Source organism: Pelecanus crispus, chromosome 6 (assembly GCF_030463565.1).
Source record: "Pelecanus crispus isolate bPelCri1 chromosome 6, bPelCri1.pri, whole genome shotgun sequence".
In the NCBI taxonomy this organism is placed as follows: domain Eukaryota; kingdom Metazoa; phylum Chordata; class Aves; order Pelecaniformes; family Pelecanidae; genus Pelecanus; species Pelecanus crispus.
In genome coordinates, this window is record NC_134648.1 from 16,200,586 (window position 1) to 16,220,135 (window position 19,550).

Here is a 19,550-nt window from a genome sequence, read left to right on the forward strand (position 1 = left end):
TCCAAAATGTATCGTTACAAACTTATCATCTGTACAGCATTTAATCTCAGAACGCAACAAAAATCCTTTTCTTCAGCAGCTTAAATTTGAGCCTTATTAGAATATTCTACATTTTGAGCTTTAAAGAAGAATTTCTATCAATTAAAACCCATTAGCTCTTACATAAATTTCTAATCAGCATGATTAGACTTTAAAACTGATTTCCATTTATTATGTCTTTAAAAAAACAAACACCACCTTGGTCTGTATTACCACGACTACCTTGCAGCCTAATTTATGAATTAAAAAGAAAAATATCCATGGTGAATAAGAACATTCTAAAAGGCCCATTCCATTATGAAGCAGTTTTAAAACTGTACAAGCTTCTTACACTTTCTAAATACAATTCCAGTAAAAATCAATCATGTGTCTGAAATCACTCCGATATACTCACATCTCCACTCAGCACACTAACCTCTGACCAACTTACCTGCTGAACCTGCTACATATACTGTAACTACTAGTAAAAAAAGTTTAAAAAAAATCTGTTACTCACACTCTCTGAACTCATTTTATACTGTATAACACTAATTTAATTGGACTAGAAGCATCACACACACTCAAGTGAAAGTGCTTGCTAGAAAAAAAAATCCAAATATATTTTTAGTTTAGTCCTTTTAAGGCATATCTAACATACTGAGCCTATGTCTGCAGAAATGGGCCTGATGAAAGACCGAGATGAAACAGACTGCCTTTCTCCTTGGCTAAGAGTTCTCTTGCGTTCACGAACTAATGCCTTCTGATGTCGCTTCATTCTTTCTAGTTGTTCCTCTGCACTCATCTTGCCTCTTTGGTGGTCTCCAGAGTATAAACGTTCCAAGGCACTCTTTGGTCTCTCCTGTCGAAGTCACAAGGCACACAAAACACATGTTGTAATTAATACTTTATAAGTAGTACACAAAAATTAACTCTTTCTCCTACCTTATTACTAAATTAAGATGATTTTCATATATTATTTTTGCATTAATTGGCATATTTCAGTGCTATATTTTCTATTAGTACGGCTGATATTTGGTTCTAAACCTTGTTTTATAAGTCTATTTCAAAAGCATTAAGTTATCTGTCTGCTTCCCAATTAATTTAAGAAAGTGAAAAATTGGAGATTTTATTAGATCACAGGTGTTGGGTCCTCTCCCATGCTACTACAATCCCACATCCTGCTCTGCAAAATATATTCTGGGCTTAACTATTTTGAACAGTTCAGACATTTGCCTTCAGATATTGATTTAAAACATACCTTGGACCTATCCCTTCGAAGTGTTGCATATGATGAAATGGTAGATGACTGGTGCAATCTGGAAGTTGATCCAGATAAACCTTGATAAGGAAAAAGAGAATGCCTTAAAACCAAATGACAGACAAAAGGAAGACAAGTGTCAGACATTTTTTTAAATTATCATGCTTTTTCTATGACATTCTGGTTACCATTTTAGCTCACATTTCACATTTTGCAGTTCAGGAGATCATGAGAGGCATGAAAAGTCATTTCAGCCAAAAGTAATGTGTTTCAGGTCACTATTGATCAAAATTCAGAAATATCTATAATAATTTAGAAGCTTATATTAAATAAGGTATGGGGTGAACTCAGCTGTACAACAGTAGATAAGCTGTACAAATAATCACATCTATGAAGAAAATCGAACCTTAACATTCACAGTTAGAAAGAAAAGAAGTAAGAAAAGAATGGCTAAGAAATTAATTGCTCTTCCCCAAATATCCTCTCTATCCTCATTTGTGAAACAGTTACAGGACTGCAGCACAGTGGGGATGGAATGTCAAGTCACATGTAATGTCTGGGGGCATTATATTCCTTTTTTTTATCACTTTCATTTCAATAGCAATAAAAGCGTTTTAAAAAAATACTTGAGTTTGTAAAAGATCACACAGAAATTATGAGGAAAAATAACTCTGAATATAGGAGACATTCTAACAGCTCATTTCATGTTTTGCTATGTTTTTTTTAAGCATGATCTATTAAGTTGCTTTGCAAAAGGCTGGTTGTCTGTAACAGCACCATTAAAATGCATCAAATCTCTAGACTTTCACAGCATTGTACAGTTAATCTAAAAAAAATGATCTGATGATAAAGACCATCTCCAGAAAATCCTAGGAGAGAAAAGCTCGTATACGGACAGTACTGTTAAAAATCAACTACATAAATTCCTGGCTTACCACGGGTAGGTAATGTCTGGTATCCACTGTCAGAGCTTATTAAACCACTGGGAGGTTGGCCAAGGTCACCACCTATCGTTGCTAGTTCTGGTTCACTCACGTATGAACGCAGTTCCACCTATATTGAAAAATACTCATCAGCTCAAATAAAATCACAGACAGCAAGTCTTAATAATCTTAAAACAAATCCTAAAGCTTTGTTTCTGGATTACTAAATCTCTCTTTGGCAGTATTATATGGCGTTAGATCTCTCCTTGCTATTACTATCTCTCTGCCATCATTCCCCCCCCCCCCCCCCCCCGCCTTATTACAAGACCTACAGGCAATATCTTTTATTACAGGTTCACATATCTTTAAAGTTCAGGTGTACAGGTGTATGAGTGCTCACCCTATAATCTCCATTAACATACTGTCCGAGTTCTCTGTCTCTCTTTCTTTCATCTGACTGACGTTTCAGGCCCCGCACTGATGTGTGTCTGATGACAGTGGCTTCTCTCGGGAGAGGTGGAACAGCTGGTGGCTGATCGTCAGGACTGTACAACTGAGGGAGAGGAGGTCTGGGCGGTGCTTCATCTTCCTGGTAACAGGAAAGCACAGGTACTTGGCAAACAGTCTGAAAACACTCTGGCATAAACTAACTGAAAGTTCATTACATTATATGAGTTATTTGTGGCTGCTTTAGCATGCTCTACTCTGTTCACACCAGGAGCTTGAGGCTTTAAAAACCAAAGACTCAAGAAAGCAAACAACTCATCAACCACAAGGCATTAGCAAGGAAGGCTCTGCATTGGTATGTTCTAAACCAGTATATGCCTACTGTACATAAAGCTCCAGGTTACACACATATATTCTCCTGTAAGTGCTATTGCTCTGTTTCAATACCAACACCTTAAGTGTCTCCCTGTTGCGCTTCCACACTGTGTGCACTTTGTAACCATGACACTTTCACTGTTTCTGCCTGAAGTACATGGAAACATTGGTGAATGAATCTCACAAGAGCAATACTTACAACCTTTGGCTTTAGCTTAATTGGTGACTGAAGAGGCGGCTCGATTTTTTTCAGCTGCTGTGCTTGGTGCTGCGTTCTGGCCTGGAAATAAGGCTGTGGATACAGCCTAACCTCCAGAGAGGATTTAACTGGACTGGGTGGAGGGCTTTGCGGGACTGAAAGTTTGCTCTCTGCAGTTGCGAGGGAAGCTGGTAAGGAAGGCACTGAGGACTGAGAAAATGAAGGCACTATTTTTCTCTCTAGGGGAGAAATATGCAAATGTTGTTTCTTATCAATAACGTTCATAAGAACAGCAATTAACATCCTTAGACTTCATAAACCAGCCCTAATACTCTGCACGTTGTTTTGAGCACAAACAAGGGGTTTTTTGGACATAAAAATGTTTGTTACATTATAGCAGGGGTGGAAAACATTTTCTTGATGAGGATCAAGCAAGCCTTTCAGGCCAAAAATAAAAACACACACTTTAATATCATCCAGTAAAATTCCTTGGAGAAGGCAGTGGGAGGGAAGGAAGGAAAAGCCCAAGAATCATAAGAAATCAGTTCATAGGCTGTATCTGGCCCTGTGCCACAGAGTCCTTAAGGTACCTACAGATCTAGACAAGGCAAAGCACTCATAGCTATACCTTAAATAAAACAAGATCTCACCATCTCAGAATTATTTTATCTCTGTATGTAAAATGTAAGCAAAGATACTTTAAAGTGAATTTACAGTAGGCGTTAACAGTCTCTTGCCATCCCAACGTGTTAGGTCTTTTCTTTTGAAACAGAATAAAGCAACTGAAATACAGACCACACAGACTTTCCCTTCATCTTTTCCATAGCTGATGTTGCTGTTCTGCCCACCAACCACCTGCCTGAAGAGGCAGGGGGAAGGCAACTGCAGCAGGGGCAGTTGGGCAGTATCCAAGGCGGGGAGCGGGGGGAAGGCAGAGAAGAACACAGAGAGGAGCTTCTGGACGGAACGCAGAATAGATACTACGCTGGCATGAGACAACTGCAACTTGAAGAACTTAGCCCATTATTATTACTGTTCCCTTTTCTATGGCTTGTTACATTTTAGCGTTACCAGTATGTGAAAACAAACAACAAAAATCCTTTTTGCCACCTCAACCAAAGAAACGCCCAGTTAATGTGCTCAATCAACAAGAGTTTTCTGATGCAACCCATAGCAGAATTAACTGGATTTTCTGCAGTAGAACAAACTTCTAGACTATTTGCACAGACCCAAAGATTCAGCTGCATTTGTGTATTTTTTATGTTTTTATTATGCTCTTCTTACCTGGATTCTTGATAGAGTCTACCATGGTTTTGTAGTTCGTTTTATTTGCACTCAAGCCAGCTGTAACATCTTCAATTCTCCACAAGTCTTTTTGTATTTGTGTTTTCTCCTGATGTTTGTAGAAAAAGAAAAAAGAAAAATCAATTATATCTCATCTTTTATTTATTATGGGCTTATCCTTCTTTTCACACCAAAACCAAACTAATGTTTCAGAACTTACATGAAAACTTAGGAGTCTAGAAATGAGTTAAATAATTATTTTAAAACTTTAAAAAACCCCACGAACACAAATCAACATATCTTGCCTATAAAATTTGTTAGAGCATTTTCTGAGTCTTGGAAGACTTCCTATAGAAGACTGGGGGAAAGAGACACCTCTACATTTTTCTCTACAGTATTATACAGGCTATAAAATCCTAGTTTAATTTCTACATAAAATGAGCTTACAGAACCTTTTCATTCGAACTTTGTTCTTAAATCCCATACTAACACACTTAAGACTGCTAAGACAGCCTTACGGAACTCATCTTAATATGTTTAGGGGAAATGTCCAATATTAAAAAACCAAAAAATTAGTATAGTCTCCCTGACTGCTGCTGTGAACTTCCTAATGGCTTTTAATGGATGAAATATAAAACCAAAACTAACTCAGAAGGGCTGACAAATTTAATTTCTGCTTATATTTGGGTTGTTAGGCCTACTGGACATGATGTATTATAGGTTGAAAAAATATATTGCTGCTGTTCCAGGATTTGGTCTCATCTTGCATCCTATTTGCTTTACCAAGGCTTTCCAGGAGGAAAGAAAGGGAAGCTTTGTCTACAGCCGGGACTCTGCTTTTGATGGCATCTTGCAGCCAGAGGCCTTGGCTACTGAAGCCACCACTTCAGTCAGATGTTCATTGCAATCATCATAAATAGCTATTCTCATCTACTTAATCAAAGCCTGGTAATTCTGCCTTCAAAAATTGGCATTAAGAATAAGCTTAATAATATTGTTTTCCTCTTGGTTTTACTAAAGAAAGAAGGCGGCAGTGAAACACTGTAGTTAAGAATTGCTCAGAAACTGCTCAAGAACTCTAGAAATCCATCACTTGCCATGAGCTGCAACATAACCGCTAATTAATCCTATAAGCCTGAAAGAGAAAAACTTTAGTAAAAGCTCTTACGCCTCATAGAGCTAAGGCAGGCATATAAATTGCTTTTCACTTTCTGTCTTAGATCAGAAAATATGTTCAGCCAGGTTATAGATCAGCAAACAGGGTGCCAAGAACACAAACATTTAAATGATGGAGGACGTTATTTGCCTGTAGTAAACTCACTCGATAGATGGGACATATCTTCAAAGATTGTCAGGATACAAACTCTAAATTTGCACGTTTCATTTCATTTTTCTGAGATTAATCATACTACAAGGAACTAAATGATGGATTTACAATAATCAAGCCTCAGAACTGGTTAAAAAAACCCCACACGTACAAAAAATCCTGCTTCTGAAACCACTCAGAAAATGTTTCATCAGTAATGTACAAAAGCCAGGAGATCTTTTAATATAATTTCTTCCCATTACTTAAATATTGATGTGAAGAGAATATTTTAGAGCAAAAATGGACTGGATCTAAAAGATAAACAGATGAATTTATTTTTAAATTATGAAAGCCAAGACTGCTGTTCACGAAAGTGTATCAATATACTTTATGGCCAGGCATGAAAAGGTAACTTGGAGAGATAAATCAATTTCCCTAACTTCCTTCACACAGAAACATAATTTAGAATGATTTATAAAACCAAAAGAGAAACACTTAACAACTAAAAAGTTCTCACTTACAAAATACCACATCTCAGTTAACTTCAGCATGCCCAGATCCCCCCAACCCTTAAGCAAAAGACAATGAAGCTACACTCTTAAAAGTAAGATTTACTCTGACTGAGCACCTTGAAACGTTTATAGTTTTTAGCCTCTTAATTAATGCTATATAGAAACAACATTAGCTGTTTCCTACAGAAACTTGAGTCTGCAAATTTATTGAATTTTTAATAATATTCCACAAAGACAGCATTTTTTAAAATATCATGTGTATTAATTTAGTGTTATTGGAAAATACTAGATAAACATTCTTGAGTCTACATACCCTTGGGCAGAGATCAAAAAACCTCTAAGTATTATGGGTACTTCAAGTGAGACTTCTTTGAAGGAGTATAGTTTTAAGAACATACAGTACTTTCTGAAAAAATCAGCTCCCCTTAGTATTTCCAAAATAGGTATTCAGAATCATTTTATAAAATCTTAGCCAAACATATCTATGCATACATACATATATGTAAGTATACACACACAAAACGTATAATGTGCGTATGTTTGTGTGCATGCACGTGTATTTTTTTAATAATTATGCATGTATGTGCTATGAGAGGGTAATAAAACTGAGTTAACATTTTCTTCTGTGCAAACCACATTCCCTTCTATATGTTTTGCTAAATCACATGGCACACATCCAGTATTTTAAGCATGCCCAATGCACAACTGGAAGTTGTTTGTTAAAGTACTTTAACAAAGTATATTTTGTTTAAACCTGTAATTTCCCTTTGTTAAACAAAATAACTTACTACAGGGACAATTTTATTCTAAAGTACCCCTGGGCTTTTTTGGAGGCATGTATTCTACAGCTGACCTCAATTACATAATATTCTGGCTCTAGAAACTGAATCACTCCCTCATCCCCCAAAATTAAATGAAAATGGACTTCAAAGATTGATGTAATCTAAAATTTACAACTCTTGCTTTGATACAAACCATTTATCCATTAATAGTGAAAATAAATAGACTTCAATTCATATCTGATCAGGTATTTGTTGCAAATAAATAAATCTAAAAATTTAACTAGTGAGCTCTTTTGGTCCAGGATATTTGGAAAAGTAGGCTAAGATTTGAGCAAAATGTATACATTAGCTCTGTTCCTTGTGTTTTGTCCTTTAAATAAAACTATTCTGCTTAAACACAGGAAAAATAATCCAGACTGTATTTCTTGCTCTAGGAATAAAATCACCAGTTGTAAGCAGGTATGTAGAAATAATCTGGTATGCCACATCCAGTTCAGCAAACAGAATAACTTAGCTTCAAACAAAGCTTCTTTGTAAGATTCAAAACTGAATAATTGATTTAAAACTGAGATGCCTTTCAATTACCGATGGCTGTTAAACACTTATTCCACTTCACAAAACAATCTGCAGAGATAAATCTTCCATAAATAGAAGAACATGACAAAGAACAAGTAATGACAATAACAAGCTAGTGACTGATGTTGTTAAAAATGGATAAAGAAGCCAACAATGTCAGATCAAATAAATGGAAGACTAAGAAGACCTGCACAGTCTTATAAATTAAATCTGTTATCAATGTCAAGATGTCAGCATGTAATAAAAACATAATAAAATAATGACAAATTTGCATAGACAACTTATGAGAAACTATTACACAGGCTGCAAGATAGCTACTTACTGCACAGCTATGCTGTTACATCTGAACTTTGCAAGCTAAGCTATATGACACCTGAATACAGTGCAAAAATTGTGGAGAATTTCTCTTATGAGATGATAGCTTTCAAGTTCAGACAAAATCACGTCATAGGTAAACCAGTGGCTGGAAATGGACTCACCTGAGATACCAATGAACTATTCATCTGTTCCTGTAAGGCTTTTTTCAGCTGGCTCACATCCTTTTCTAATTTCAGATATTCATTCCAGGCGTTTTCCATTTCCTATTAACAGAGGGAATACTCTAATACAATGTTACAATAAACTTTGAAATCACTCTATCCATTCTCTAATTGAGCACCAAAGTGTTTTTAAGATGGTGTAGTTCTATTACAAAAAGAAGCAAAAATTCCATTTTGTAGCCTACATTTTTGCTTAGAGTTGATGATAAACTTCTAAATGCTTTATAGCTTGCAGGATCAAGTCAAGAATCCCTAGTTAAAAAATTCTGTCCAGCTTCCTCACACAAAATCACTTCTTAAGCATAGAACTGGCATTTAATAGAATTTGAACTATGACTAACATGCTCTGAAGGAATCAATTCTAGTCCGGTTCCATTTCCTTTTACCTTACTCCTCTATTTAAAACAAGTTTATAATTAAAATCCAAACAGTCACCTAAACCAGAACTCATGTTTTGAAACACAAAGCAGGTTATTCTTTAAAAGTTCTACAGACTGCGTTGTAATGTCATTAGAAGTGAATAAACAAGCAGACACCTGGAGAACAAGGCTGTCCAATCACCCTTACTTTTACTTAGATTATTTCCAGCATCCATGGCACCACAGTCTGTCTTCTGACCCAGAACTGACAAAAATCAAGTGTCTGGAGCATTTTTATGTAAGGAATAATGAAGGAGGCTTTTTCTCTGAAGTGTAGAAAAGAGATCACTTGGGAGTTGAGGGGAAGAAATACTGGAGGTCTATGAAACCATAAGTGGCATGGAGAGAGTGGTAACCACTGACCGTTCCCCATCCTTTCTTATACAAGAACAAGGGTATACCACATGAAACACGTACAAGTCAGGCTCAAAACAAATAAAAGAAAGTGGCTGTCCATGCAGGGGGGAAAAGATCTAGGCAATACCTTGCCAAATGATGTTTTGGATGCAAAAGGTTCACAAGATTTAATAGGAGACTGTTCAGGTTCTTGGAAATGAGTTAGAAGCTGGATTGGTTATGACAGGAAATACTACCCACTTCTCATATCCTTACTCTTCCCTAAGCATCTGCTCATGCCCACTGCTGAAGCCAGAACCCTGGCTAGAAGGAGCCTTGGACTGGACCAGTACAGCCATTCTTACAATTAGTTGTTATTTATGCCCCTGATTAAATTTTAAATGCTGTCTGTGAAAGCCATACAATTTCTACAGGCACAAAACACTGAATATATATATATGTAAATAATACTGGCATTTTAATGATCAGCTCTTACTATAGGAAAGGTGTTCATGCAATTCTAGAAACAATCTTATGAAGAGCTGGTCCCATATTCATTAAGAGATGGGAATAGTAATACCGAGTACACAACACCCAGGTTTAATATAATCTTTTTCATGGCAAATTCTTAGAAATATTTTTATTCATAAAAATGCAACATTAAATTGCATTTCAATTTTATCAAGTCATAGTATCAACAGTAAATTTTGACTGAAATAGCAGCAGACTTTCCCAGTTCCTTTTCCCCTGGAAAAATACCATGGAATCACATTTATATTTTCAAAGGACTAGCTGAAAGATTTGCAACATAAGCCCCGTACAGAAATGAAAAAGGTATAAAGAAGTTTTTTGAGCTTTGGGGGGTGGGGGGTGGGAAGGGGGCATTGAAAAGGAAAGCCGGAGAGATTGTTTAAATTTTTTTGTTCTGGTTTAGTGTCCTGTACCTTAACCAAATCAGTTCAGAACAGGACTTAACTCCCCTATCGAATGAACTATAGAGTTTTACTCTAAGTGGTATTTTAGTTCTGGTTTTCTTGAAACAATGAAAACCACGTACCGTTGAAACTTTGGATATTTCAGCCCGAATCTGTATGAGATCCTCTTGCAAAAGCCTCTGCTGGTACGAAATTTTTTCTGTGTGTCGTGGTTGGTCTTTGTACTGTTCCATCTGCCTGTGTAAAACCTCCAAAACAGACTCCAGCTGATCCTAACAAAGGAGAAGATAGCAGTAAGCTTACAACATTTACATGGAATTTTATGGATTTACCTTCAGGTAAATAAAAGTTGTTTTCCATCTCCCCAGTCTTTCCTGTAAGCCACTAGAGGTTAGGATTGGCCTCCTGTTGCGGAGACTAAGATGTAAATGAAAAAGTGCAAGAGTCTTAATTAATTATTATAACCAAAAATATCTGGTTCTTTCCATTAACTCTTTCCATTAAGTAGCCAAAACTGTGGAAAACACAAAGCAGTGAGGGGGGAATTTTTCTATTTACAGTCTGTACAAAACTGTAATGTACAGTTTCAGAAAAATTCCCACTAAGCAGTATAGAACTGTAACAGCCCTACCACAGCCCAGCATTAGATGTTTATTTAAGGACAGGTTCTCATTCTCTGCCATAGTTAAATTAGCCATGTGAGGGATTAAAACATCGTCTAAAACACTAAGTAGGCCCAATTCATTCAGTCAGGAGTAAATAACACTGAATCATTTTTGCACAGTAGCTCTCCCGAAGGATCCATCTGGACAGTACTTTCATTTTAGAATAGATTTTTTTCTGAACCACCTCGATTTATTGACAGCTATAGCTCACAGGCAGTGATGCAGATAAAGATACATCCAGGCAAGGAAACACAAGGAAAGGCAAACCACCTTGTTGCTGTTTACTATTCGAACTCTGACTTGAATGGCCACAGAGGAAAGGAGGTGGGTTACAACTACAACCTCGTCACAGCAGATATTCCAGCATTTCAGTCATAACCCTCAGACCTAAGTTCACAGTACTATATATAAACCACCACAGGCTTCTGAAATTACTATGCATTTGAATCTCTCTCCCTTCTCTCACTCCTTTTTTAAAAAACAAAAACCAAACCACCAAAAAACCCACAACAAAAAAGCCAATAAACCACCACACAAGTTAAAGCGAGAGCTCAATGTGGTAGCACGCTGCTATTTATGCAAACAATGTTTGTGCAGGTGGGAAGAACCGCAAATGAAACACGACTCCGGCTCACACCATATACATATTAAGACATAAAGCAAAACTACACAGAAAAGTGTATGTACTCCAATTTGTAATAAATGCCAGAAAATTAAATGTATGTGGTTTTAAAATATTCATTTTCAAAAACATGTTTCGTAAAAGTGGGTACTTGTCCTAACATAAAACCCAATTCTTTTCCTTATATAAGTTTATACACATGCCCAAAGAAAACTACAATGCAAGCAGCATCCAGTAATTCGATTTTTTGTTTCTAATTCCGTATTTTTTGATTAGATGAAAGTTGTTATTTTATTTTATAAACCCCTTTTTAATCTACTTACTTTATTTTCCTTAAGGGCTCTTATTTTGTCCTCCAAGTCCTGCAGAATTCTGTCTTGCTCACAGAAAATGCTTAGCTTGACCTGAAAATGAAATCATATAAATACATAATGTTAGATTTTAAAAACCAAGCGGAAAAGCCTCCACTAGCAATATTTTACCCCAAAGACCATAATAATGTGAACACGTAACAGTACCACAGAAATAGCCAAAACAATGCAAGAGGTTCTGAAGTGGTATTTGATACTTACATCAATATCACTTTCTGCAATCTTGACAGGTTTTGTACTTCGTTCTTTTAATGTGTCACGCCCTGTCACCTAAGAGGAATAGGTTTTAAAGATCTGAGAAATTTTTTGCAAACTAAAACCTAATTATGCTTCATCAATGAAAAGAAAAGTTTTGTTAAATATTCACAGTTATTAACAAAGATCAATAAAATTTTGGATACAAGTCTTTTCAAATATGGCTTTAGTTTTTAAAAAAATGTTATCAGAAAGGATTACTGGTTATATTAGGCTATTTAATAACTCTTACAGTAGCTTAAAATTCTGCATAAAATGGCATAATCCCACTTGTCTACGGTTACAAAGGTCCTGCTCCTGCAAAACCTAATAGTTTTAACAGTTTGGCTTTAATAGCTTTCTTGAAGCCAAAGGACTCGAATAGTTCCTTTAAATGCATGGTTGCAAGAATAACAGCATTCATTAAGAACTAAAAATACAACTTTTTGGCAACTATTTCATTCTACAAAGGATAGTCTCTTCCATAGTACAGGGTGAATTTTATTAAAAACAGACTGCTATAGAAGCACTACAGTGGAATTAAATGTAATTAATCTATTTTGATGTATTTATAATATAACAAATCTCTCATTCCATAAATCACTTGTTTCATATTCAATTTCTGGTGAGGAGATTATCTTCTCACATAACGCAGTTTTTAAATCAATACAGAAACTATACTATATTATACTTCCAACCTTCACAGCAATCTTAAAATGAAGGCACATTTATCTCTGTAGAAAAGTTCATTATTTCCACTGCCTATGTGGGACCCTTTTTGTGAATAAATGAGGTTAAGAAAATGGCGATATATTGCAGCTCATTAATCATGAAGGTTTTAAAAGCCTTAAAATCTAATGGCTTAATATTACTAGATTGTAACACTTTTAAAGATTCATTAAAGCAAATACTATCTTACCAAAGAAACACCTGGTGTTTGGAAGTACAGTACTCATATACAGGATGTTTCTATTCATATACAGCCAAGAGTTAATGAAGAAAAGTTCACCTAAATATTGTCTTTAATAATATAAGAGCAGCAGTTTTAACATAAGAGCAGCAGTTGTTGGCTTTTTTTGTGGGGTAGAAGGGGTAGTTTGCTTTTTTACTGACTGACTGGCAATCTCCAGACTTGAAGCTACGTAGGTTACTTATTAACCTAACAGGCACCTACTGGATCATGCTAGCTTTCTTGAAGTAATTAGATTTTACTGCAAGTGTAGGCAAATCTTTGATACAACCTCAGTTTCTCATTTAACATGTTATGTGAAGTTAGCCATCTACACATAGTGTTTTCAAATAACAAATTAGGTTTAAGACAGAAGAGTATGGTCATCATTCGTTTACTGTCTTCTCCAATGACAAACTCCATTCAAAGACTTATCATGTGTTTTCATGTGGTGAAACGTTACTTCCCCACCACGAAAATCAAAAGCATTTACTGCCTCTCAAAACTTTCAATTTCTGGATATTTTCATTTTCAACAATGACGTATTTTATGTAAGAAAAACCCTTTCTTTCAAAAGTATTAATGGAATTATTTAAACGCTAAATCCTATGTATAATAGTAACAAATAATTAAATATAAGCATCAATACTAGCATGTCAAAGTAATAATTTTGTATATTTAATTTCTTGCAAGCTAAGAGAATGCAAAAGCCTTTTTCAAAGCAATGGAATTAACATAAAAACCAGAGTCTACAGATTTTGGGGATATTTTAAATTACATAATCAGAACTGTAAAGAATTTATTAATTATCAAAGCAGTGAACATGAGAACATGGTGAAGATTTAGCATGCTTTCACATTTTCAGAATTACACATAGGAGTCACTACTTGACACAATCATTTTCAAAACATGATAAAATGAAACCAAACACTGAGGTCAGCCACAATTTTGCATACAGACTCCAAAAGGGGGGGGAGGAGGAAAAAAAAAAAGGAAAGGAAAAAAAAATTTTACAGAAAGCTTTACTGTTTACCATAAGACACCTGTAAAAGCCAGAATATGTAAACATTGACTGCTATTTTAAAAAGCAATGGGATGAGCACATTTCAGATGCAAGCAGTCTTACATGTATACTGGATAGTAACCCTTGTGCTGAGTTCTTTAGCACTTTGTATATCATGTTGATCAGAGGTCCATTATTTTCTATCTGTTTCAAACAGAAGTTTAGTAATAGCTTGTTATAGATGTAAAAATTAAAACCACCAAACCTTACAACTCAAAACTCCATGAGCAGCAGTAATCACATGCTCTTATGTCACACCGCTCCTTGACGTTTATAGTCTATATAATCTGCCATTACAGAAGCTATAACTGGATATGTCCCCATCTTGTTATATTGTGGGTAGATTGGTCGTCCAACCATAAGGCTTTTTTACTTTTGCAAAACACACATACAAACAGCACAACACAAAATAGGGTTTGCTCAGACTTGCCCAATTGCAGTTTCAAGAGTGTTGGGAATTACAGGAAGATTATTTTCTGTCACATAATACGTAGTAACGCTTGCACCAAGAGCTCTATACTGATAATTTGAGCAACCTAGTTAAAACCTCAGCAAAAAAAGTTATTTCAATCACACTTACCCTTCCTCCCATAACAAATACCTGCCATGCACTTTTTCCTGCATTATCTATGTGACACAAGCTTGCACAAGCAACCTCTTTCAACTGCAGCAGAAACTAAACAGCTTCAGATATTACAGTATGACTGCAGAAGAATGAAGCAGGACCACAGCCGGACCACTGAGAGGGCCCCAGATTTGCTTCAACTGGTTCCACAATTTATACTTAGTGACACAATCTCTCCTACACTTTCCCATCCGTATTTTATATAACCTGCTCAGGAATGTTTGTAAACTATTCTGAAGTGAGGCTGCCCATCCATCCCTTCTGTAGCCTGCTTGAATTTGATTTCACAGTCCTGAAAAGGGAAGCTTCCTTCACCACTTGTGTTTCACTTTATTTGCAAAGTCATCTTAGAAGCTTGTGGGGAAAACTGAGTTTTTCTTTCCCTTGCTCTTCCCTTCTGCTTTTCTAATACAGAGTCTACCCTCTTCAGAGATTAAAAAACAACAACTGTGGAAACACAACTGTGGAAATTTGTTTGCAGAAGAGGCATGGTTATGCTATAGCATACAGTTACACCATTTCTTTCATGCTCCACATACCTCTGTTTCACGAGTGAAAAAAGAATACAGAGTCATTGCAACAATTCCAGGGAAAAAAAGTTAACAATCTAAGGGCAATATTGTTAAAGGAAACCTCTACAATGCATGGTATTTGACAAGTTCAAAATTATCAATAATTGTCCATCATAGTGTGAGCAAACAGCCTTTAGACTTTTTTTTAATGTCAGAACTAGCTTGCATGCAGAAGAAAACTACTGGAATGGATTAATATCTCTAGAGCATTTTTATTTCATTTATACTTAAGACAATACACTATAATGTTGAACAGTATCATCTTGGTATTAACATAACCATTTTTTCTTGGATAATATTTTAAAACTCTTAAATAATAAAAAATACGCTCATATAAAAGTGTAAAGGCAATGGGAGGACAAAGCATGTGAGTAATGACAAATTACTAAATGCTGTGTAACCAGTTACTGTAATCAGTTTTAGCACTATGGCATGCATTATGCAATTAATTGCTTAATTACTATTCCATGTTGAAAAGTTACATTTCACAACCTCTAGGAAGAAAGGTCTTCAGAAATAATGGATTTAGTGAAAAGAAAAAAGTTTAACTGCAGTTCTAAAACCTTCAGTCCTATTTGAAACTGTTTAATCAGAGTGGGTCTAACTCAAAGCCCAATGAAATCAAGAGAGACTTGAATTAAAAGGCTTCCTATCTAAGCCTTCAGTGTCTTAAATGAAAGGTACCATGTATATTAACTATGAATTTGCCATATTCCACCATTACCAAATCAATATGCAATATGCTTAGTTTCATCCAGCACTACTCTTTTTTCCTCATACCGCAAAACAAAGCTTCTCTTCAGTAATTTATATTTAGTGGCAAAACACAAATTTAACCAATACAAAGACACCTTCTCAAGTTTCACATGGTCTTTTTAATCTCTCAGCAACCTGACGTGAATTTTTACATTTCCGGACCACTACTGAAAGGAGGTTATTAAGAAATGCCCATTTTGAAAAACTACATCATTCTTATGGAAACACACTTGACATTTTGACTGTCAAAAGAGAACTAACACTAACATTAACATTCATGCTAATGCTGGGGGATGAAGGGATTGAGAGCAGCCCTGCTGAGAAGGACTTGGAGGCACTGGTGGATGAAAAGCTGGACATGAGCCAACAATGGGCGCTTGCAGCCCAGAAAGCCAACCGAATCCTGGGCTACATCAAAAGAAGCGTGGCCAGCAGGTTGGGGGAGGTGATTCTGCCCCTCTGCTCTGCTCTGGTGAGACCTCACCTGGAGTACTGCATCCAGCTCTGGGGCCCTCAGCACAAGGACATGGACCTGTTGGGGTGGGTCCAGAGGAGGGCCACAAAAATGATCCAAGGGCTGGAACACCTCTCCTATGAGGCCAGGCTGAGAGAGTTGGGGTTGTTCAGCCTGAGGAAGAGAAGGCTGCAGGGAGACCTAATTGCAACCTTCCAATACTTAAAGGGGGCTTTACAAGAAAGATGGGGACAGACTTTATAGCAGGGCCTGTTGCGACAGGACAAGGCGTAATGGTTTTAAACTGAAAGAGCGTAGATTCAGACTAGATATAAGGAAGAAATTTTTTACAATGAGGGTGGTCAAGCACTGGAACAGGTTGCCCAGAGAGGCAGTGGAGGCCCCATCCCTGGCAACATTCAAGGTCAGGTTGGATGGGGCTCTGAGCAACCTGATCTGGTTAAAGCTGTCCCTGCTCACTGCAGGGGGGTTGGGCTAGATGACCTTTAAAGGTCCCTTCCAACTCAAACCACTCTATGATTCTATGATTGTTTCTTTTCACAGAAAGATCAGGAACTCCCATACATTTCTCTTCCTGGCTCCTTTCGTCAGGTGCTACACAGACTGCAGGAAGGCACAAGGGAGCTCCTAGGAGACCAAATAGCTCTTCATGTCCTGGATGGCAACAAATCAATCCGGATAGAATCCACTAAAAAGTTAAAAACCCATCCTAATAATTTGGCTAAGCACATAACATTTTAAGAGGCTTAAACTGTGGCCACTTTTAACTGTGAAAATTGTTGTGTTTTATAATGGACAAAACACTGTGTTTATTAAAAATTTCTCAAATTGTAGGACCTTTTAAATTGAAATTTGTCATAAAATTCAGCTGATGGCTTGGGATGTAGTTACAATTGGCAAAGCCATGAACAAACCAAGAACAAGGCCTAAAGTGAAATGTGTCCAACCAATTTTAAATTTGTATATTAATGATTACAATAGTGTACATATTTGATCATTCAGACTATATATACCGCATATATTATGTGATAAATATTCCATCTTTATGTATATATGACACTATACATATGTGTAATGTGTATTAGTAGTATTTTCCATTGACATATTTAGTTATGTATTCAGCCATTAAAACATCAGATAAAATTGAAATACACATACTAATAGGTCCAGTCAGCTCATTAGTTGCACTTATACAATGCCCCATGGCATCAGAGAGAACTACATACATCCAAACAGTAAGGATAACAAGGTGTCAAATTCCACTCCACCTTGATTTTCAGAAACACCATATGATTTATATATAGTGAGAAACCCTACACACCATAGAAAGTGGTAGACTACTTTGCTAAGCAAAATGATTATACATTTTTGGTTTTTTTTTTTTCTTCAAAACCTGATATTAGTAAGTCTAGATTTGCTTTCAAATTGCCAACTATCAGGTGTACCAGATGCAGAAGTCATTTAGTTTAGACGGATGCTTTCATGCTCAATATCATATTTTTAATTTTTTTTTTTAAAGGAAATATCATGTAACATTATTTGGGCAGATTATATCTATGGATGGATGGATGAATGGGTGCATTTGAAATCTCTTAGTTGTAATAATATGAAAACAATGACAGGTGCTAATTAATCACCACATTTTCACAAGAAAGCAAGACATTATAAATATGGCATATTATAAAAACAAGGAAAAAGTCAGCTCAAGAAGATTTAAAGGGAAAAAGATGGATTAAAAGAACACCCTATTTTAACTTAGAGGAGTTGACTTCATATTGGTTCTAATGCTACAGCAGACGAACATTTTGAATCAGTTTTTTACCTAATTTCTCTAAACTCACATAATATCATATCCTTCATCTGGAGTAGCAGTACCACAAGCTTTTCATACAAACTGAAGCAATTACATTTTCTGAGTTTGCACTTTAATTGTATAGTCACTACTGTAAAGACACTCAATATTCTAAGCACAACAGTGATGGCAAGAGACACCTGAGTTTCTATCTCTGAACAGGTGATTTGAAAACCTGCACGTACAAAGATGATACACAAAAGACCACTGGGTTAAAGAAAAAAGATAATGGAAGTAGACTCCTATAAAATCTTACCTTTAGATCCAAATACTCCAAATCCTTTTTCAACTGGATATAAGTGTCATCCGCCTTCAGGTAAGTACATAGGGAAAAGAAAATGCAATGCATTTGAATGTTTGAAACAATTTCAAAATACTTGGATTGGTTATATATGAGAAAATGGATGAAAAAGGAAACAAAATAACAGAGTAGGAAGTACATGAAAAAGCACGTTTGCTCCACCAGCATATTGCTATTTACAGCTGAAAAATGGGCAAAATATTTCTCAAGAATATTACTACTTCATGCCCACCCTCCAAACATATATTTTGAGTTTTCCACCTCTAATGAGACAAGTAACTACCTGAAATAATAGATTTTCAAAAGTTATTTTTTTAAGATCAATTTCTACTGACCATCCTTTCAGTGAAAAAGTTATGGTGGTGTCCTCCAGTACAATACATCTCTTTGGGAGAAGAAGAGAAGACTTGTACCTAACTGAATGTCAAATGTAACTAGAAGCGATTATATAACAAATCATTAGAATGATCACATATTAAGATATGAATTCCTTTATTCAGGGAAAGTATGAAATAAGCTTTGTGAATAAAATACTGAAAAAGACCTCACTTATGTGATTAGAGAATCCATTTTGTCTTTTAAGTAACAGCATTCAACTTGATCCTTACTTTTCATTGGCTCACCTGTAATTGCTATCAGCTGAATTTTTCATTGGCTCACCTGTAATTCCTATCAGCTGAATTTTACAGTTACATTCATCTACCAACATCTTCATTACAGTCGTTTCAGGAAAAGCATGCACAGAAGTCATAAAAAAGTTATTTCTCCCTTTTTCACAAGGGGTATTTGCAATACGCAACAAAATAAAGCTTAACTGTTGCAAAAGTGCTTTGTAATCAGCCAAAATGCCCCAAAATTCCTAGAATTTTATTGCTATTTTGACAGTATTTTATATCCTAGGTACATTAAACTTCAGAATGGAAGAAAAACACAACTATACCTTTTCTCAAGTTTTGAGCCAATGAGAATGTGTGGTTAAAAAAAAAAAACAAAAAACGCTTTATGCCACAAAATCAATAGATCAACATTTGCATTTCTTTAGAGGTGTTCACTTACAATTCTTGTCCAATCAGCTTGTAAGTCTGGCTGAGGACTTGACTAGAAAGTCTGCCCATTTTTGGAGAAATCCCTGTTACTATCGCCCATCTTAGTGCAA

General features: G+C 35.9%; 1 protein-coding gene across 1 annotated transcript in view; it reads right to left on the reverse strand.

Annotated features, from left to right (window-relative positions):
• Nucleotides 1–667: 667 nt before the first annotated feature.
• The window catches only part of PLEKHA7 (pleckstrin homology domain containing A7), a 154,198-nt gene continuing 135,315 nt past the window's right edge, over nt 668–19,550 (reverse strand). The window contains exons 13-23 of the mRNA XM_075712426.1: nt 18,350–18,403; nt 11,769–11,837; nt 11,520–11,600; nt 10,032–10,181; nt 8,160–8,261; nt 4,505–4,613; nt 3,221–3,459; nt 2,600–2,788; nt 2,212–2,329; nt 1,277–1,356; nt 668–877 (exon numbers count right to left, since the gene is read on the reverse strand). Coding sequence (XP_075568541.1) covers nt 668–877; nt 1,277–1,356; nt 2,212–2,329; nt 2,600–2,788; nt 3,221–3,459; nt 4,505–4,613; nt 8,160–8,261; nt 10,032–10,181; nt 11,520–11,600; nt 11,769–11,837; nt 18,350–18,403 — 1,401 coding nt within the window. The remainder of the gene's footprint in view (nt 878–1,276; nt 1,357–2,211; nt 2,330–2,599; nt 2,789–3,220; nt 3,460–4,504; nt 4,614–8,159; nt 8,262–10,031; nt 10,182–11,519; nt 11,601–11,768; nt 11,838–18,349; nt 18,404–19,550) is intronic.